Source organism: Salvelinus sp. IW2-2015, linkage group LG25 (assembly GCF_002910315.2).
Source record: "Salvelinus sp. IW2-2015 linkage group LG25, ASM291031v2, whole genome shotgun sequence".
Taxonomy (NCBI): Eukaryota; Metazoa; Chordata; class Actinopteri; order Salmoniformes; family Salmonidae; genus Salvelinus; species Salvelinus sp. IW2-2015.
In genome coordinates, this window is record NC_036865.1 from 5,745,161 (window position 1) to 5,767,509 (window position 22,349).

The window sequence follows — 22,349 nt, forward strand, 5'->3', positions numbered from 1 at the left end:
ATTAGCAGGGTACCAATTTAATATGATGAACAATAATGACATTTACTGTCACGGGTGGCAAAAAAATAGCTATCTGAAAGCCACACCTACTGAAAATAACCTATGGATTACATAAAGAAAATACCTAACTGCTGGGTCAACTCAGCATGAAAGTGAATATAAACCAATTGACGGTTAAATTAACCCAATATGTTGGGTTATTCATGCAACACTGGCTGGATCAAAATAACCCAACGTGTGTTCTGTCCAATATCTATCCAACGCTGGGTTACCAAATAACCCAAATTGGGTTGATTTTAACCCAGCATTTTTTTGTGTATGTGGTGAGGAATATGACCTAATCCCTGATAGCATGACTGATGACAGTTTGGTTTTGTGACTCATTACGTCACAATTTCCCATTAGCCAAAAATACTGACAGTCGTGTCTGTGATGGCCAATCATAAATTCATGACAGTTCCTCAAAAGTAGGATATAGTTGACCAACCTCCCAGACAGGCAATGTGCACATTAGCWGAAGTTTTCCAGTAAACCTTACTTTCAAGATGATTAACTACCGCAAACATTTCCAGTTAGGACATTATGAGAAGGGAAAGGAGAACATTTCCCAATTATGTAACTTGCAGCTACACTATGTTCTTCAGATGAGATAATAACCCTTAATGATTTCCCTGAGCCACTGGTATATTTGTTTGGCCTTTGAGGATCATGAGACAAGTACAGTACGTTAGGGAGAGTTAGTGATTGTGGTATGCAGCAGGGTTGTGATTAAGACATTAACATGAACTTTTCAGTCCACTTTGGAAAATTAAGAGGCATTTGGTAAGAAGTTGCAACAGGATTAACGCCACTGACATGGAATACTGTAGTTCATTGCTGTGTGGAGGCAAGCTCCATTAATTTGGTACAAATGATAAGGCTAAACCAACGTTCCAAGGATTTATTTGGAGTTATTTTAATACTGAACAAACACCTGTGTTCCTTTAGGAGGTAATTGAATGAGTCTACGCCGTAACAATAACGTGAAACATGACCAGACTGGAGGGAAGTCGGACTGGATTTGATCCAGTGACAAATTTAAATTGGCTCTGGAACAAACTACACAGTCTGCACAAAAAGGGGAATGGAAGGGGGCGTACAAATAAAACATCACACTTCACCTTTGGTAATCAAGCAAGAACTTGCTTTCATACCTTGCTATTCCATTACATTTGGACTGAGACCAGGGTAAATATTTGGGTGATAATAGAATGAAAATGTCCCGATTAGATTTTAATCAAGTGTTGCGTACAAAAATAGTTGTGTGTGCATGTATTCCAGCAACATCCCCCCTCTCTCACACACACACACACACACACACGATTTCACGTATTTATTGAAAAATGGCAGACTCAAATAACATTGATCAGTAGTGTCTATAGAATAGTAGTTTCCAGAGCCATGCATTTTCATTTCTAAATACATGGCTCGAGTAGTGTCTATATAATATTTTATGTACTGTATTTAATTTACAAGATATCATAAACTGGGTGGTTAGAGCCCTGAATGCTGATTGGCTGACAGCCGTGGTATATCAGACCATATACCACGGGTATGACAAAACATGTCTTTTTACTGCTCAAATGATTTTGGTAACCAGTTTATAATAGCAATAAGGCACCTCAGGGTTTGTGATACATGGCCAATATACCACAGCTAATGGGCTGTATCCAGGAAATCTGCATTGCGTTGTGCGTAAGAACAGTCCTTAGCCGTGGTATATTGGCCATATACCACACCCCATCGGGACTTTTGCTTAAAATTTACTTCACTGCCCACTGGGCATAGACATCAATTCAACATCTATTCCAAGTTGGTTCAACGTAATTTCATTTAAATGACGTGGAAACAACATTCATTCAACCAGTGTGTGCCCAGTGGGTACAATGTGTACAACCCTAGATAAAACAAAAGCATACATTCATATTACTGGAACGCAGACAAATCTGAGGCAAAATAAATGATATCATTCTTGTATTTCACCTCTCAGATAAAGTATGCACCAGTTAATGGTTTCCAGAAGACTTGATAGGGAAGGAAACTTGACTCCTATGGAGAATCTCAATTTCATACTCCTCGAGTCCTTTTTCCTCGCCTCATGTTCAAAACCCATTGGATGAGAAAGCCAGAGATCCCTTCCCTCTGACCTCCTCCAATTGAGAAGGAGAAGAGGAGAGAGGACGCGACGAGTATGACATTGAGATTCTCCCTAGGAGTCGTGTTTCTTCCCCTATCGAGTCCTTCATCTTATCCGATGGGACCATCATCTCAGTCTATGTACAACAGTGACAGGAACACAAAACCTGCCAACCAGCAGAGCTACACTAGTGGTCCACTCATTGCAGGTCAAAGAATACTTAAAAAATGTCCAAGTCTGCATCTGAAATGGCACCTTATTCCCTATTTAGTGCACTACATCTGACCAGAGCCCCTATTCCCTATTTAGTGCACTACATCAGACCAGAGCCCCTATTCCCTATTTAGTGCACTACATCTGACCAGAGCCCCTATTCCCTATTTAGTGCACTACATCTGACCAGAGCCCCTATTCCCTATTTAGTGCACTACATCTGACCAGAGGCCCTATTCCCTATTTAGTGCACTACATCTGACCAGAGCCGCTATTCCATATTTAGTGCACTACATCTGACCAGAGCCGCTATTCCATATTTAGTGCACTACATCTGACCAGAGGCCCTATTCCATATTTAGTGGACTATGGCCCTGGTCAAATGTAGTGTACTTTATAGGAAATAGGGTAACATATAGTTATAGTGCCTTCAGAAAGTAGTTCAACCCCTTGAATTTTTCCACTTTATCATGTTATAGCCTTTTTTAATAATTTTTTATTAAAAAATTAAAAATGAAAAGCTGAAATCTTTTGAGTCAATAACTATTCAACCCCTTTGTTATGCCAAGGCTAAATAAGTTCAGGAGTAAAAATGTGCTTAACAAGTCACACGAGACTCACTGTGGTCAATAATAGTGTTTAACATGATGTCTTGAATTGACTACCTCATCTCTGTACCCCACACATACAATTATCTACAAGGTCCCTCAGTCGAGCAGTGAATTTCAAACAGATTCAACCACAAAGACCAGTGATGTTTTCCAATGCACTTATTGGTAGATGGGTTAAAACAGAAAGAACAGGCATCAACATTTTTCTTTTAAAGCAGTTCTTAGGCTAGGCTATTTCAGTGTAATAAAAAAACTAATCAAGAATAATTATTGATACTTATGCAGTTTACAGGGGACCATATTCATTTCTGAAACCAACAGGGTGAGTATAATTATTAAAATATTTTCTAGCTACAGTATTGCCTGGTCCTCCACACTCGACTGCAGATTGCTTCAAGGTGAGATGGGAGATAATCTACATCCCAGTGAACACCATTGATTGACATACATCAAAGATAGGAACAGCCAATGAAATTGGATTCTGGGTGTAACTGCTTGCTGATAGGTCAAAACAGTCCCTTTTACCACAATCTCTTTAGCAAACAGATCTCAAAGAATTTTGATATCTGCTTTTACAAGACATCAAGCTGTGTCTGTGATAAACGTGTTCTCCAGAACACTGTTCCCTAGCGTGCACAGCCGATCCAGTCATCTCCAATCCCAGAGAGTATTAGCAAGAGTCCGGTATTTCAAAAATGTTGAAGCCCCCATTGAAGGTACTGTCCCATCAGTAATCAAAGAAGACATTGATTTGGATTCCATTCATAGTGTGGCTTCCAGTGAAGAGGATCTCCCTAGCGAGAGGACGTAACCATTTCGAAACGTCCTCAATAAACACCTAGCGCAGGGAGAAGGTAGTCAAGCTCCTTCTGTGCCTCCTCATCCTTGGAAAGAGAGAAAGAGAGAGAAATAAAAAGAGACAATCCATCTCTTTTTGAACCACAACAATGACAAAACGTGAGAAAACTAAGGCTTTAGAGCACGAGAATAAGCCGGTGACAATCCAGTCAGTACCCACCTCTTTGGAAACGGTTTCCATGGAGGCAGCAGCATCCCACATCTTCCTGGCCTGACCTTTCTGCCCCAGGTCTCTGTAACACTGACCAATCAAAAAGACATTCCTCCTCCTCATCATTATCACCATCGGTGCACGTACAGAGTCCGTTTGACGATTGGATATACTGTAGATTCATCTAAGATGCGAACATTACAACAACGCGGGCAGTCCGACTTACCTTGGCTAAAAACACATAGTTTAACTTGGAGTACTTGGGACGGATCTCCTCCACCTGTGAAAGAATGAAAACATGATAAAAACACGAGAACGCTGCACTTGTTGACAATCAACTCTTTCGGGAGTTCAGCTTCCTGAGGCTGGGACAACATGCCTGTCCAGATTCTCTGTATCCTGATTAAGAGTCATACTCTTGTGAAAAGGTAGCCCTGCATTGTAAGCACAAATCTCCCCCGCCAACCTAGAGAATGTCCGAGTTAAGTGTTACCATAAGGCCAGAGGAGGCTGGTGGGAAGAGCTATAGGAGGACGGCCTCATTGTAAAGGCCGGAATGGAATGAATGGAAGTGAGTCAAGCGTGGTTCCCATACGTTTGATACCGTTCCATTGATTCCATTCCAGCCTTTACAACGAGCCTGTCCTCCTATAGCACAATAACATGTCTGTATTCTTCCATTGGACCGGCACCAAAACCACAACCGCTAACAAAAACACTGCCTCACAGTTTACGTTCTAATGGCATCAGATCAGTCCAGGACAGGTACGGGGGGGGTTGGTACAGGATTTGGGCAAATGACTGCAATTGAAACATAGAACCTGCTCAGCACACACAATTACAGAAAGGACTAACCATAGCACTATACTGCCTCTAGTCGTAGACAATTCTATTTCACTTGACTTTACCTTAATTCAGACCCTATATAGCCTGAGTATTAATAGTACAGTGAGAAGAATACTAGGGAAACACCTGGGCACTAGGTAGTATGTAGTCACGGTTTGTGTACTTGGTTATAGTGGCACAAGTTGTATAACAGCAGGATGTGTTTGTTGAAGCTAAACAGCCTCTACCAGAGTCCTTGCGGCCAGAAGAGACAAGTTACAACAGAGACCACTTAAATTCAATTGATGGGTGAGATACACACGACGTGAGGAAGAGGCATGAAGCAAGAGAATCTTGGCCAGGGGCAATTTCACATCTCTCTATATAAACATGTGAAATGTGGGAACACAGATTAAGCCTCTGAATACTTGGGGTTTGGTCTTTCAATCTGGGTGCAGAAGTGACCTCTGGGCAAATCCCGACTCAACACTAAACCCGATAGGCTGATGTGCGCTACATGTTTCAATGGGTTGGAGAGAGAGCATGAGGGCAGAGGATCTAACAGCAAGTGCGCAGGACACAGGGAGGAGTTCTCCGAGTTTAAATGTACAGTGATCAGGAAAGCCGAGTTAAAAGAGAGAGAACTTGGGGCGGCAGGTAGCCGGGCGGTTAGAGCGTCGGACCAGTAACCGAAAGGTTGCTGGATCGAATCCCCGAGCGGACAAGGTAAAAATCAGTCGTTCTGCCCCTGAACGAGGTAGTTAACCCACTGCTCCTAGGCCGTCATTGTAAATAAGAATTTGTTCTTAACTGACTTGCCTACTTAAATAAAATAAAACTTGAAAGGACTGTATGATTATAACAGGCTAAAGTATACAGTACTGAACTATGAAAGTAACAGAAACAGTGTAGCTGTCCATATTCAAAGCTAGCAGTTGGGCAAATGAGAAATGTACTGGTAAATTATATTTGCAAGGCCTGACATGCTTTACTCCACTAACACGTACTGCCAAACACCACAATCTATGGTAGCAAGGAGAATCCCAGTACCTTGAGGAAGTTCTTCAGCGCATCTTGGACCGTGGCACTTGGAGGCTCTCCAAACAATGTGGCAGCGATTTTCCTCTCGATCCAGGACAGCTGAGCCACCTGAACAGAACCAGTGTATAGAGCCCTTTCAGAACATGGTAAATCAGATAAGCATTTAAAACAACATGGTGTGAACATGATTCTCACACTACAGTGTGTAAACAGTGCAAGTAGCATTTAAACAAGGAGGGGTCATGGGAGTAAAGGATCTGAAAATGACTTTTCCCCCACCTTTTTTTCATTTTTTCACCATGGAAAGACAGTTCCAAAATACTAACCAATGTTCCTAAAGCCCCGTCACTCAGGATGCGGAGACAATATAATCCGCAATGGAAGCAGTTTCTAATCCTAACACAAACCAACCCATCATGATAAACAGTCACACACACACACACACACACACACACACCTTTTCCATAAAACTTGATTACAGGAATAAGATAATGGGCCTAATGTGATGGACTTGCTGCGTCAAACGCACGCACTGTTCCTTCCCCGCCCCTTTCATCTTAGAAATGTGCAATTGTAGGTGTAGCACTGCCTTGCCGTCACCGTGGGCCCTTTCAAAGAGGGGCCCCTGCCTGAACGTAAACAGTGGATCAACATTTAACGTGAACACAGAGCAGAAAGCCCTTTACATTCACTCTCACAAAACATCAGGTGTGACTTTTTCTTCCTGCTTCTGAGAAATAGCCACTCATCTTGGACTGCAGCTAGCTACACATGGGAGGGTATGTGGAGGGTGTTTGTGTGTGTGTGTGTGTGTCAATGAGTGTATCTGTGTGTGTTGACCACCACCATCGTTCCATAGGCTAATGACTCCTTCTCAAAGCTTCTACATTGATCACTTTTCAGCGAGTGTATTCCTCACTGTATGGTTGACTTGGGTTCGTGTGTGTGTGTGTGTGTGTGTGTGTGTGTGTGTGTGTCACATACAGCATAGCACCAGCGGCCCAGCAGGTAGTAAGACATAGGATCCTGTGGTTTCAGCTCGATGGCCTTATCCAGATGATCCTGAACACAGAAGAGGACAGACGGCATTAAGCGTTGATTCATCACACCACACATTTTCCTCTGACCTGATCTGTCCTGCTCCACACCTACCCACAACTATGCCACACAAAAAATCTCTCACACACGCACATGCATCACAAGCTCCTATTTGTCATGCAACCCTCTTCCTTTTCCCTCCCCCTGTTCTTTTTTTCTCTCTCTCATATTTTTTTTATATAAATGCTGCGTGCGGTTTCCCCAGTCTCAGCCGTTATGCAACCCATGCTTCTGGGTGTTTTATTTATTTAACCCTTATTTTAGCAGGTAAGTTGACCGAGAACACATTCTCATTAACAGCAACAACCTGGGGAATAGTAACAGGGGAGAGAAAACAGCCAATTTTAAGCTGGAGATGATTAGGTGGCCATGATGGTTTGAGGGACAGATTGGGAATTTAGCCAGGACACCAGGGTTAACACCCTACTCTTACTCTAAGTGCCATGGGATCTTCAGTGAGTCAGGACACCCGTTTAACGTCTCATCCGAAAGACAGCACCCGTCACATGGCAATGTCCCCAATCACTGCCTTGGGGCACTGGGATATTTTTTTAGACCAGATGAAAGAGTGCCTCCTCCGAAAGAGTGCCACACCAGCAGCATCTGGTCTCCCATCCAGGGACCAGCCCTGCTTAACTTCAGAGGCAAGCCAGCCGTGGGATGTAGGGTGGTATGCTGCTGGACAGTGAGGGGAGTGATCTGAATAGAGCCCACAGTCAATAAGGGTAACGCCTGTACAGCAGTCAGTGTATACAAGCACTGACAATAACCGTATGAATAGGATTTTTTTTTAAACATTTAATTTGAGGGATACCTGACCTAAATAAGACCGAGGGTGATTCTTCGGCTGTCAACTTGTGGTTGTATGACCGGGGAGGACCCTCGACATAGCTGGGAACCAACACTGACTGAGCGAGACCACAGGGGAAGTTCTGGAAAAGCACACGCCCCGACCTCACCTCAGTTACCCTGTCTTATTATTGCTAAACTCCATCTGTGTGCCTGCCATCACCTCAGGTGCTGCTAATGTAGGTAAGGTCTGACATGCTTCAAGTACACACAAAACAAACACTTGAATCAGTGACTACATAAAGATATGGCTTTGTGTGTAGACGGTCTGTCAAAAAAAATCACTTACTTTGAAGATGTAGCCATTCTTTATCCTGTTCTGCACAGTCTCGTACTCTGTCATGATTCCACACATTATGGCGTACCTAGAGAAACAGAGACAGAGAATTGAGAAAGTCGCTCGACAATGTTGCTTTGGCAATTTTGAATATGTCATTTTGTCATGCCAATGAAGCCTTTTGAAAGTGAGAGACAGATACAGTGCCCTCAGAAAGTATTCATACCCCTTGACTTATTCCATATTTAGTTGAATTCATATTTACTGAATTCAAAATGGATTAAATATTTTTTTTCCCCCTCACCCATCTACACACAATACAATATATAATGACAAAGTGAAAACATGTTTTTAGAAATTGTTGCTCATTTATTGAAAATGAAGTACAGAAATAATCGCATTTACACCTCTATTTCAAATACTTTGTAGAAGAAGCACCTTTGGCAGCGTTTACAGCTGTGGGTCTGTCTGAGTAAGTCTGTAAGAGCGTTCCACACCTGGATTGTGCAACATTTGCCTATTTTTTCCTCCCTGAAATTGCTTTAAGCTCCGTCAAATTGTTTGTTGATCATTGCTAGACAACCATTTTTATATAACTTGCCATAGATTTTCAAGCAGATTTAAGTTCAAACTGTAACTCGGCCACTCAGGAACATTCACGGTCTACTTGGTAAGCAGCTCCAATGTAGATTTGGCCTTGTGTTTAAGGTTATTGTCCTGCTGAAAGGTGAATTAAACTCAGTGTCTGGTGGAAATCAGACTGAACCAGGTTTTCCTCAAGGATTTTGTCTATGTTTAGCTCCATTACATTTATTTTTTTATCCTGAACAACTCCACAGTCCTTAATGATTACAAGCATACCCATAACATGATGCAGCCACCACTACGCTTGAAAATATGGAGAGTGCTACTCATGAATGTGTTGTATTGGATTTGCTCCAAACATAACACTTTGTATTCGAGACAAAAAGTGAATTGCTAAGCCACATTTTTGCCAGTATTACTTTAGTACCTTGTTCCAAACAGGATGCATGTTTTGGAATATTTGTATTATGTAGAGACTTCCTTCTATTCACTCTGTCATTTCGGTAAGTATTGTGGAGTAACTACAATGTTGTTGATCCATCTTCAGTTCTCCCCCATCACAGCCATTAAACTCCGTAACTGTTTTAAAACGTCACCATTGGCCTCATGGTGAAATCCTTGAGAAGTTTCCTTCCTCCGGCAACTGAGTTAGGAAGGACGCCTGTATCTTTTGTCGTGACTGGTTGCACTGACACACCATCCAAAGTGTAACGAATAACTTCGCCACGCTCAAAGGGATATTCAGTGTCTGCTTTTTAAATGTTAACCCATTTACCAATAGGTGCACTTCTTTGCGAGGCATTGGAAAACCTCCCTGGTCTTTGTGGTTGAATCTGTGTTTGAAATTCACTGCTTGACTGAGGGACCTTACAGATAATTGTAAGTGTGGGGTACAGAAATGAGGTAGTCATTAAAAAAAAACGATAAACACTATTATTGCACACAGAGTGAGTCCKTGCAACTTATTATGTGACTTTTTAAGCACATTTGTACTCCTGAACTAATTTAGGCTTGCCATAACAAAGAGAGACATTTGGGGGTGCCTATATTTGTCCTGTTACACACAAGTGTGCAATTGAAATGCGTTTCTTTGCATGTCTCAACTTGCCCTGAGACACCTGTAGGGAGTGGGGTCACGGCCAGGGTCACCATTTTACAGCGCCCATGGAGCAATTAGGGCTAAGTGCGTTGCTCAAATCAAAAATACCTAAAAAAAAGCAGCAGTAAAATAACAATATCGAGGCTATATACATTGACTCTGTACAGGTACAGAGTCAATGTGCGGGGGCACCGGTTAGTCGAGGTAATATGTACATGTAGGTAGAGTTTTTAAAGTGACTATGCATAGATAATAACAGAGTAGCAGCAGTGTAAGAGGGGGAGCGGGGGCAATGCAAATAGTCTGGGTAGTCATTTGATTAGATGTTCAGGAGTCTTATGGCTTGTGGGCAGAAGCTGTTTAGAAGCCTCTTGGACCTAGACTTGGCGCTCCGGTACCGCTTGCTGTGCGGTAGCAGAGAGAACAGTCTATGACTAGGGTGGCTGGAGTCTTTGACAATTTTTAGGGCCTTCCTCTGACACTGCCTGGTATAAAGTTCCTGAATGGCAGGAAGCTTGGCCCCAGTGACGTAATGGGCTGTACGCACTATTCTCTGTAGTACCTTGATGTCGGAGCCCGAGCAGTTGCCATACCAGGCAGAGATATAACCCGTCAGGATGCTCTCGATGGTGCAGCTGCAGAACCTTGAGGATCTGAGGACCCATGCCAAATCTTTTTAGTCTCCTGAATAGGTTTTGTCGTTCCCTCTTCACTACTGTCTTGGTGTGCTTGGACCATGTTAGTTTGTTGGTGATGTGGACACCAAGGAACTTGAAGCTCTCAACCTGCACCACTACAGCCCCGTTGATGAGAATGGGGGCGTGCTCGGTCCTCCTTTTCCTGTAGTCCAAAATTATCTCCTTTGTCTTGTTCACGTTGAGGTAGAGGTTGTTGTCCTTGCACCACACAATCAGGTCTCTGACCTCCCTATAGGCTGTCTCGTCATTGTCGGTGATCAGGCCTACCACTGTTGTATCATCGGCAAACTTAAATGATGATGTTGGGAGTCGTGCCTGGCCATGCAGTCATGAGTGAACGGTGAGTACAGGAGTGGACTGAGCACGCACCCAAGGAGCCCCTGTGTTGAGGATCAGCGTGGCGGATGCCTTTTTACCTACCCTTACCACCTGGCGGCGGCCCGTCAGGAAGTCCAGGATCCAATTGCAGAGGGAGGTGTTGAGTCCCAGGGTCCTTAGCTTAGGGGGCACTATGGTGTTGAACGCTGAGCTGTAGTCAATGAACAGCATTATAAAATAGGTGTTCCTTTTGTCCAGGTGTGAAAGGGCAGTGTGGAGTGCAACAGAGATTGCATCATCTGTAGATCTGTTGGAGCGGTATGCAAATTGGAGTAGGTCTAGGGTTTCTGGGATAATGGTGTTGATGTGAGCCATGACCAGCCTTTCAAAGCACTTCATGGCTACAGACGTGAGTGCTACGGGTCAGTAGTAATTTAGGCAGGTTACCTTAGTGTTCATGGGCACAGGGACCATGGTGGTCTGCTTGAAACATGTTGGCATTACAGACTCAGATAGGGAGAGATTGAAAATGTCAGTGAAGACACTTGCCAGTTGGTCAGCGCATGCTCTGAGTACACGTCCTGGTAACCCGTCTGGCCCTGTGGCCTTGTGAATGTCGACCTGTTTAAAGGTCTTACTCACATCGACTGCGGAGAGCGTGATCACACAGTTGTCCGGAACAGCTGATGCTCTCATGCATGTTTCAGTGTTACTTGCCTCGAAGCGAGCATAGAAGTTATTTAGCTTGTCTGGTGGTCTCGTGTCACTGGGCAGCTCTCAGCCGTGCTTCCCTTTGTAATCTGTAATAGTTTGCAAGCCCTGCCACATCCGACGAGCGTCGGAGCTGGTGTACTACGATTCAATCTTAGTCCTGTATTGACGCTTTGCCCGTTTAATGGTTCGTCAGAGAGCATAGCGGGATTTCTTATTAGCTTCCGGGTTAGAGGCCCACTCCTTGAAAGCGGCAGCTCTACCCTTTAGCTCAGTGTGGATGTTGCCTGTAATCCATGGCTTCTGGTTGGGGTATGTACGTACAGTCACTGTGGGGACGACGTCATCGATGCACTTATTGATGAAGTCAGTGACTGATGTGGTGTACTCCTCAATGCCATTGGAAGAATCCAAGAATATCCATATCCAGTCTTTGCTAGCAAAACAGTCCTGTAGCAACTGCTTCATCTGACCACTTTTTTTATTGACCGAGTCACTGGTGCTTCCTGCTTTAATTTTTGCTTGTATGCAGGAATCAAGAGGATAGAATTATGGTCAGATTTTCCAAATGGAGGGCGAGGGAGAGCTTTGTATGCGTCTATGTGTGTTGAGTAAAGGTGGTCTAGAGTTTTTCCCCCTCTGGTTGCACATTTTGCACAGCAGGAAATGAGGTCAAACGGATTTAAGTTTCCCTGCATTAAAGTCACCGGCCACTAGGAGCGCCACCTTTGGATGAGCGTTTTCCTGTTTGCTTATGGCTGTATACAGCTCATTGAGTGCGGTCTTAGTGCCAGCATCGGTTTGTGGTGGTAAATAGACAGCTACGAAGAATATAGATGAAAAGGCTCTAGGTAGATAGTGTGGTCTACAGCTTATCATGAAATATTCTACCTCAGGCGAGCAAAACCTTGAGACTTCCTTAGATATCATGCACCAGCTGCTGCTTACAAATATACATATATACAAGGCTGACACCCCTTGTCTTACCAGAGGCTGCTGTTCTATCCTGCCGATACAGTGCATAACCTGCCAGCTGTATGCTATTCATTTAGTCATTCAGCCACGACTCAGTGAAACATAAGATATTACAGTTTTTAATGTCAGGTAGGTAGGATATACGTGCTTGTAGTTCGTCCACTTTATTATCCAGAGATTGCCATCGGTACTATTGGCCAATGTACAAAGGCAGATTAGCCACTCGTCGCCGGATCCTCACAAGGCACCCCAACCTCCGTCTCTTTCCAACCTCCGTCACTTTCTGCGAATGACGGGGATGAGGGCCTGTTCGGGTGTCTGGGGTAAATCCCTCTCATCCGACAAGGGCACAGCGATAGATTTTTCTCCCCACCTTGTCGGCTCTGGTATTCAAACCAGCAACCTTTCGGTTGTACACATTTAGCAATGTTATTGTGGGTATAGCGAAACCTCCCAGACAAGCTCCTCATTAAACAACTTGAGAAGGAGAGATAAGATCAGCTGCTTTCCCTCTTTTCCGTTGTTCTCTATCCCAATTAAAGCTCCAATCTGTACTTTAGGAAGCTGTTCAATGCTCATTTCAATTCTAGAATGGTTGCCAGTGTATAGCTCCAAAATATGGTCAAAACAATCGCTTGGATTTCATGGATTGTTAGTCCAAAACAAGTGAAGTGTTGTGTTTAGTTTTTCGAATCCCAGAATGCAGCTTTAACATACAGGGGACACTGGGAACAAGGAAGGGGCAAAATAAAACAGTGGAAGATGGTGTGTGTTTTATCCCCAGCCTGTAGCTGTGGGTTCTGAGAAAAGTGTGTTGTGCCAACCGCCAATGTTCACATTCTGTTGCCTGATTAGCAAAAAAGTATTAGGATTGTGTGTATGCTCTGTGTACCAATTTGCATATGCTCCATGTGATTCATATGTGCTTTAAAACCACCTATACAGTGGGTGTTGCAAAATAAGACAGCGATAAATCAAGTGCCACCCACACCACACTTACAAAAGCATCTTTATCTATTATCTGCCAAAGCAAATGGTGGGCGAATTGTATATAACGGTAACAAAACGGTACTTGTTTATTTTCTTATGGCAGCGCGAGGTGCGGCTACACCACCACTGGTTGGCTCGCGATGAGATAGCGGAGATGCTATCTGCAGCGTTTAGCCGACTGGCTTCCAATGAAAACATTCTGCTGTGTGATGATATGTTGTAGCAAGTCCTACACCACTGACCAACTAGCTACCTGTTAATGAATAAATACGGCCGGTGGATGGATGGATAAATGGTTTGTTTGTCCCCTGTCTGACCTAAATAGATCTTTGGCATATGTATACACTGAGTATACCAAACATTAGGAACACCTTCCTAATAGAGTGACACACCCCTTTTCTGCCCCAATTCATCAGGGCATGGACTCCACACTCTACACTTCCCATGTTGACTGCAATGCTTGTGTCAAGTTGGCTGGATGTCCTTTGGGTGCTGGATAATTCTTGATACACACGGGAAACTGTTGAGCGTGAAAAACCCAGCAGTGTCGCAGTTCTTGTCACAAACCGGTGTGCCTGGCACCTACTACCATACCCCATTCAAAAAGGCACTTAAATCTTGTCACACATACACAATGCATGTCTCAATTGTCTCAAGGATTAAAAACCCTTCTTTAACCTGTCTCCTCCCCTTCATCTACACTGATTGAAGTGGATTTAACAAGTGACATCAATAACGAATCACAGCTTTCACCTGGTCAGTCTGTCACGGACAGAGCAGGTGTTCTCGATGTTTTGTAGACTCAGTGTATGTATTGATGTGTGGGTAACTGTCTGCAATGTGGGTAACTGTCRGCAATGTGGGTAACTGTCWGCAATGTGGGTAACTGTCDGCAATGTGGGTAACTGTCAGCAATGTGGGTAACTGTCAGCAATGTGGGTAACTGTCAGCAATGTGGGTAACTGTCAGCAATGTGGGTAACTGTCAGTAGGACCTTTATCTGGTTTTATTCTCATTTTAAATTTGTGCAGTTCTGTCCTTGAGCCCTTCTTGTCTATTGGTGTTCTGCATAATTTCATGGTTTTATATAGTGTGTGGACCCCAGGAAGAGTAGCTGCTGCTTATGCAACAGCTACTGGGGATCCGAAATAAAATACTGACTATTAAGGTTAGGGGAGGTAAAGTAGTCTGCCAGATGGCCTAAAAGGTCCCAACAGTTAGTATCTAGGGAGCCACGAGGGTAACACGCCCCAAAACCCTATAACCCTATTTAACCCATGCATAACACATTTATAACCACAAGTTGATGTAGTGACAATGAATAACAAGCCTGTAAAGAAGCAGCGTCTAACCGCCTAGAAGAAACTGTACAAATGATCGTTTGTCGAGGAACATTAGCGATTGTCACGACTGCAAACACTGTAGTGAAAAACAACAACTCTTCCATTTGTTTTTATGTAGTCCTATTCAATATAATATGATTAACAGCTATAAATCTAAAGTGAAGTCAGGGGAGTGGAGTGGAGTTGAGAAACACAGAGTAGCATAACAGAGGTGCGTACTAATCACAGTTCATATGGAACATCTCACAGGTGAGGGCTGTCTCAATATTAACCGCAGGACATTTTTCCTGTCTCTCAGTGGTTAGGCCGAGTTAAGTATTATTATTCAGCATGTAACGCTGCTCTGGCATAGCCAACGAAACTCAACTTCATGATTTACGATGTGGGCGGACTGGAGCTCTGACATCACATAAAATGAAGTTAGCAAAAACTACTGATTTCGCCTCCCGAGTGGTGCAGCGGTCTAAGGCACTGCATCGCAGTGCTAGAGGCGTCACTACAGATCCTGGTTCGATCCTGGGCTGTGTCGCAGCCGGCCGCGACCGGGAGACCCATGAGGCGGCGCACAATTGGCCCAGCGTCATCCGGGTTAGGGGAGGGTTTGGCCGGCCGGGATGTCCTTGACCCATCGCGCTCTATCGACTCCTGTGGCGGGCACGCTGACACGGCGGTTGCCAGTTGGACGGTGGTTGCCACCGCTGCAAAAAAAAAAAAACTAGAAACTAGGGAAAGACTGTTATGCCCAAAAAAAGGTCCGGTCCCTATATACCCCTACCAATGCTTCATCAAGACACTTTACAGTGAGTCTTTCTGGATATGACTGTCCGATAAAGGTCTCTAGGATGTATGTTAGAATGTGTCAAAGAAGGGTATTTGCACCTGCCATTTGAGATTCGTTTTTTTTTTAATGAGTCTGGCAGCAGCTCTACCGTAAGCCAATTTCTCAAGTAGAAATATAAGCCAATGCTTAAAGTTTACATTTGCGATGTGTGAAACAGCACCTTGACTCCAGAGGCAGAGAGGGAGGAGAAAGAGAGTGGATGCGAGGGTGAGAAGTGGTGTGTCTGGCCCCAGGGGACCCCCCCCCCATGTTGTTTGGGGGTTTTTCCCCTGCTGAAACAATATCCCCCATAACTTTTTACAGAAAGGAAGCGAGGGAGAGATCAAGAGAGGTGGACGGCGTCACAGGAAACAGAGAAAAGCACCGTCATCGCCAGGACATTGCGCAAGGTTATTACAATCCACTTCTTCCTTGAAATCTCCCACTCCACTCCCACTCCACAAGACAAAGGGGGGGGGGGGGGGGGCAAGTGTCAACTGCTTGGCGGAAGCAGCAGATTAATTTCAGCATCAGATCCAAACATAGAGAACTCATTGAACTCAGAGAGAGGACCAGCAGGCAGACAGCACCCCAGGCTAAACCTAAACAGCACAGGGGTGGAGGAACTCTGAATCCTGGGCAACCTGTGTGTGGGAGTAGATGAGCTAATGTTCTTAGAAAAGAGCAATGGAACAAAAGTGGATAGTGTTCTTGTAAAAAAAAAATTGGGGGGGGGGGACACCATGACAGTCGTTTTATAGTATGAGGAAATGTAAATCATAATTAACAAGCATAAACCAACGCCTGCCAAGGGGTAAGTTTGAGAAGTCTGAGGAACGACAATAAGTTCTCACGGAAATGGTAAGTAGAATAAACAGTGTTAACCCAGATTTATAAACTATCTTGCAACACCGGAACGGTTTGGCCCTAAGTGCCCGTCCCCCACACTTACGCACGCACTCCAACCTCAAACTGGGAGCTTTATCTAATTTCCCATCTGTCCATTAAACTGGGGCACGGACCCAAACTGCTTTAAGTTTCTTACAAACTCCATTAGTGGATATAGGATTAAGCTGTAGTTCTTAATTAACTAAACAAACACGGAAATGTCTCCCTCTTTTACTTGACAACAGTGAGCTGTGGTATGTGTGAATGAGCTAACGCTAATTATTTCCTAACGAGCAAGGCAAACAGGACTGTTGGCTCACAGAGCAGGCACATGGCACCCTGTGACACTTTTCCATGGGAAAATACACACAGCAATTTAAAGAGGCCAATAACATTCAGCGAAGATAGGTTTGGTTCACAAATGACAATTTCACTGGTAAATCCTAGAAAATGCACACACTGGGGAAAAGATTAGCCTTCGTAAAACAATGTGTTTGCAAGTACACATAACATACTGCAAGTTACAGTCCTTGCCATATGTATTTGGACAGTGAAGCTAACATTTTTATTTTGTCTCTGCTCAAGCATTTTTGATTTGAGATCGAACGATTGACAAGTGAATAATAAAGTATTTTCATACACATCTTCTTTAGACATAAAAGCACTTTATGTATTGTGGTAAACCGTGGGGCGTTTGGTTTGAGCGCACAGAGATGGACACAGAGACAGGGAGGCTCTAGTCAGGAAAAACGCCTTTACTGGGCAACATAAAATAAACGTAACAAAATAACTTCTCCCTCCTGGTCCGACTCGGGCCCAGTGGAGACCTCTCGCGGCTGGGCATGGGTTGCACAGGCGACAGTGCGCGGAGGGCATGGACTCCTCCCGGCCAGGGCAGCTCCACGCAAGCTTCACGGCCACGGCTGGTTCCGTCTGGGCCTCATTCAGCCCCTCATCTCTCTCGGTACATTTCTTCCCCCTTCAAGCCAAGTCTGCGCTCTCTGCCCGGGGTCCTTTCAGCAGGTCCTGGGTGTTCTGGTGGGTCTCCACCGCAGTCAGCAAATCCTCCAAGCTTTGGGGGTCCTGCATACTCGTAGGAGAGGGACCGAACGTACCGAACCAGGACAACCTTATCGATTATTGGGAGGGATAGTACGTCAGTCAGTAGACAGCCCTTGGGTAAGGTGACTCAGGATCTCGCGTTTGAGTCCCTCATAATGCTCTGTCTGGTCAGCGTTCGAGTCGAAGTAGGCCTTCTGGGCCTTCCCGGAGAGGTAGGGTGCCAAAAGGCTGTCCCACTTGGGCTTGGGCCACCCTTCACGCTGCGCTGTCCTTTCGAAGGTGCACAAATACATCTCCACGTCATCTTCCTCCGTTAACTTGACCAGGAACTGACTCGGGCTAGACTCCTACGACGTACCACCTTTCAGCTGGGCTACGTCCGCTACTAATCGGAGGTTTTGTATTGGTTGACACTCTCCCTTAATTGGTGCCGTCAGCATCGGGGTGCCCAGCACAGGTACTCCCAGCAGAGGGAGTCAATATCGCGGCACGTACCTCCCCTCTATCAGCCAACCTCCGGGGGTAGACCTCCCGGGATACCACAGTATCTACTCCCCTTGTTTGACGAAATCATAAGTATTTGGACAAATTAGTGTATTAAAGTAGTCAAAATGTGATTATATGGTCTCATATGCCATGCACTCAATGACTACATCACGCTTGCAACTCTACAAACTCATTTAGGTTTGTTTAGGGTCATGACATTAAAACTGGTGAGGACCGTATAGCAGGTTGGATCGGTTCCTTATGCTATATGTGAGGGAGATGAATAACTAGCAATATGCAGGTCAACAAAATATGATTAGCACGTATCGCACACACCATTTATATTGGTGGCAAATTTGTATATTTCAGCAGTGCATTATGGGAAATAACTTTACAGTTTCAGGAGAATCAGAGGGCTTAATCTAGTAGAATCTACTATAGCTGTATTCCATTCGTTGGTCTATGATGAGCAGTCAAGTCCAGACAGGCCCCAGTGTTTCAGATGAGGAATGCAGCATTGGGGCCTCCACAAACACAAACAGGATCCATGCGGTTACTTTCTACTCCAGAGAACTAATTAAAAGCAAGGGGATTTTTCTCTACACACCAAGCAAGGTGGTACACTTTTTAATCAAAACCAGGTGGGGTTTATATCTACTTTAGATTTTCAGGAAGTGATGTGCCACAGAGGTGATATAAGGAGAGGTGGTTGAATTTACAAAACTAAATGGTGGAGTGCTCAATATGAACATCAAACTTTGGTTGAGAAGGACTCTCTCTGAGAAGAAGGTAGATGACATGGGAGCCCCTATGAGGCTTATTAACATGAACCAATACAACTATCACCAACACAACAAGAATAACCACACAACATTAAATCTATTTAGCCAATGCCTTCAGAAACTGATCATACCTCTCGACTTAATTTAATTCATTTTTCTCCTCACCCATCTACACACAATACCCCATTATGACAAAATGAAAACATGTTTTTAGAAATGTTTGCAAATATATATACAAAAGTATGTGGACACCCCTTAAATGAGTGGTTTTCGGGTATTTCTGCCACACCCGTTGCTGACAGGTGTTTAAAATCGAGCACACAGCCATGCAAACTCCGTAGACAAACATTGGCAGTAGAATGTCTTTACTGAAGAGCTCAGTGACTTTCAACATGGCACCGTCATAGGATGCCACCTTTCCAACAAGTCAGTTCATCAAATTTATGCCCTGCTAGAGCTGCCCTGGTCAAAGTGCTATTATTGTGAAGTGGAAACGTTTAGGTGCAACAACGGCTCAGCCGAGAAGTGGTAGGCCACACAAGCTCACAGAACGGGACCAGCAAGCACTGAAGCGCGTTAAAATCGTCTGTCCTCGGTTGCAATAACGAGTTCAAAACTGCCTCTGGAAGCAATGTCAGCATAATAAACACTTCATCAGGAGCTTCATGAAATGGGTTTTCCATGGCCAAGCAGCCGCACACAAGCCTGAGATCACCATGCGTAATGCCAAGTGTTGGCTGGAGTGGTGTAAAGCTTGCCCCCATTGGACTGGAAACTCGTTCTCTGGAGTGATGAAGCACACTTTACCATCTGGCAGTCCTACGGACGAATCTGGGATTGGCGGATGCCAGCTTCCTGCCCCAACGCATAGTGCCAACTGTAATGTTTGGTGGAGGAGGAATAATGGTCTGGGGCTGTTATCCATGGTTTGGGCTTTAGCTCCAGTGAAGGGAAATCTTAACGCTACAGTGTACAATGACATTCTAGACGATTCTGTGCTTCCAACTTTGTGGCAAAAGTTTGGGGAAGGTCCTTTCCTGTTTCAGCATCACAATGCCACCGTGCACAAAGCGAGGTCAATACACAAATGGCTTGTCGAGATCGATGTGGAAGAACTTGACTGGCCTGCACAGAGCCCTGACCTCAACCCCATCAAACACCGTTGGGATGAATTGGAACGCCGACTGCGAGCCAGGCCTAATTGCCCAACATCAGTGCCCGACTTCGCTAATACTCTTGTGGCTGAATGGAAGCAAGTCCACTCAGCAATGTTCCAACATCTAGTGGAAGCCTTCCCAGAAGAGTGGAGACTGTTATAGCAGCAAAGGGGGGACCAACTCTATATTAATGCCCGTGATTTTGGAATGTGATGTCCAACGAGCAGGTATCCACATACACTACATGACTAGAAGTATCACATTTACATAAGTACTCACAACTTTGAGTCAATAAATGTTAGAAGCGCCTTTGGTGGTGATTACAGCTGTGATTCTTTCTGGGTAAGTCTAAGAGCTTTGCACTACAGTTGAAGTCGAAAGTTTACATACACTTTTAGGTTGGAGTCATTAAAACTCGTTTTTCAACCACTCCACAAATTTCTTGTTAACAAACTATAGTTTTGGCAAGTCGGTTAGGACATCTACTTTGTCCATGACACAAGTCATTTTTCCAACAATTGTTTACAGACAGATTATTTCACTTATAATTCACTGTATCACAATTCCAGTGGGCCAGAAGTTTACTTACACTACAGTTGACTGTGCCTTTAAACAGCTTGGAAAATTCCAGAAAAATATGTCATGGCTTTAGAAGCTTCTGATAGGGTAATTGACATAATTTGAGTCAATTGGAGGTGTACCTGTGGATGTATTTCAAGGGCTACCTTTAAACTCAGTGTCTCTTTGCTTGACATCATGGGAAAATGAAACGAAATCAGCCAAGACCTCAGAAAATAATTGTAGACCACAAGTCTGGTTCATCCTTTGGAGCAATTTCCAAACGCCTGAATGAACCACGTTCATCTGCACAAACAATAGTACGCAAGTATAAACCCCATGGGACCACACAGACGTCATACCGCTCAGGAAGGAGGCGTGTTCTGTCTCCTAGAGATGAACGTACTTCGGTGCAAAAAGTGCAAATCAATCCCAGAACAACAGCAAAGGACCCTGGAAAGATGCTGGAGGAAACAGGTACAAAAGTATCTATATCCACAGTAAAACGAGTCCTATATCGACATACCCGGAAAAGCCGCTCGGCAAGGAAGAAGCCACTGCTCCAAAACCGCCATAAAAAAGCCAGACTACAGTTTGCAACTGCACATGGGGACAAAGATCGTACTTTTTGGAGAAATGTCCTCTGGTCTGATGAAACAAAAATAGAACTGTTTGGCCATAATGACCATCATTATGTTTGGAGGAAAATGGGGGAGGCTTGAAAGCAGAAGAACACCATCCTAACCGTGAAGCACGGGGATGGCAGCATCATGTTGTCGGAGTGCTTTGCTGCAGGAGGGACTGGTGCACTTCACAAAATAGATGGCATCATGAGGGTGGGAAATGATGTGGATATATTGAAGCAACATCTCAAGACATCAGTCAGGAAGTTAAAGCTTGGTCGCAAATGGGTCTTCCAAATGGACAATGACCCCAAGCATACTTCCAAAGTTGTGGCAAAATGGCTTAAGGACAACAAAGTCAAGGTATTGGAGTGGCCATCACAAAGCCCTGACCTCAGCCTATAGAAAATTTGTGGGCAGAACTGAAAAAGCGTGTGCGAGCAAGGAGGCCTACAAACCTGACTCAGTTACACCAGCTCTGTCAGGAAGAATGGGTCAAAATTCCCCCAACTTATTGTGGGAAGCTTGTGGAAGGCTACCCAAAACGTTTGACCCAAGTTAAACAATTTAAAGGCAATGCTACCAAATACTAATTGAGTGTATGTAAACTTCTGACCCACTGGGAATGTGATGAAAGAAATAAAAGCTGAAATAAATCATTCATTTCATGCATGTTAACATTAGAAGCCTACTCCCTAAGTTTGCTTTATTCACTGCTTTAGCACATTCTGCCAACCCAGATGCCTTAGCCGTGTCTGAATCCTGGCTTAGGAAAACCACTGAATTTTCCATCCCTAACTATAACATTTTCCGCCAAGATAGAACTGCCAAAGGGGCGGCGTTGCAATCTACTGCAGAGATAGCCTATATTGAATTGCTATATTGTAATTACTTCGCCACCATGGCCTATTTATTGCCTTTCCTCTCTTATCCTACCTCATTTGCACATGCTGTTTATAGATTTTTCTACTGTATTATTGATTGTATGTTTGTTTAATCCATGTGTAACTCTGTGTTGTTGTATGTGTCGAACTGCTTTGCTTTATCTTGGCCAGGTCGCAGTTGCAAATGAGGCCTAGTTCTCAACTAGCCTACCTGGTTAAATAAAGGTGAATTTAAAAAAAATAATTCTCTCTACTATTATTCTGACATTTC

At 44.1% G+C, this 22,349-nt stretch overlaps 1 protein-coding gene across 3 annotated transcripts in view; it reads right to left on the reverse strand.

Annotated features, from left to right (window-relative positions):
- Nucleotides 1–1,357: 1,357 nt before the first annotated feature.
- The window catches only part of LOC111951901 (regulator of microtubule dynamics protein 2), a 94,047-nt gene continuing 73,055 nt past the window's right edge, over nucleotides 1,358–22,349 (reverse strand). For all 3 annotated transcript variants that reach the window (XM_023970224.3, XM_023970225.3, XM_023970226.3), the window contains exons 6-11: nucleotides 8,112–8,187; nucleotides 6,860–6,937; nucleotides 5,885–5,983; nucleotides 4,236–4,289; nucleotides 4,019–4,099; nucleotides 1,358–3,884 (exon numbers count right to left, since the gene is read on the reverse strand). In XM_023970224.3, coding sequence (XP_023825992.1) covers nucleotides 3,828–3,884; nucleotides 4,019–4,099; nucleotides 4,236–4,289; nucleotides 5,885–5,983; nucleotides 6,860–6,937; nucleotides 8,112–8,187 — 445 coding nt within the window. In that variant the 3' untranslated portion in view covers nucleotides 1,358–3,827. The remainder of the gene's footprint in view (nucleotides 3,885–4,018; nucleotides 4,100–4,235; nucleotides 4,290–5,884; nucleotides 5,984–6,859; nucleotides 6,938–8,111; nucleotides 8,188–22,349) is intronic.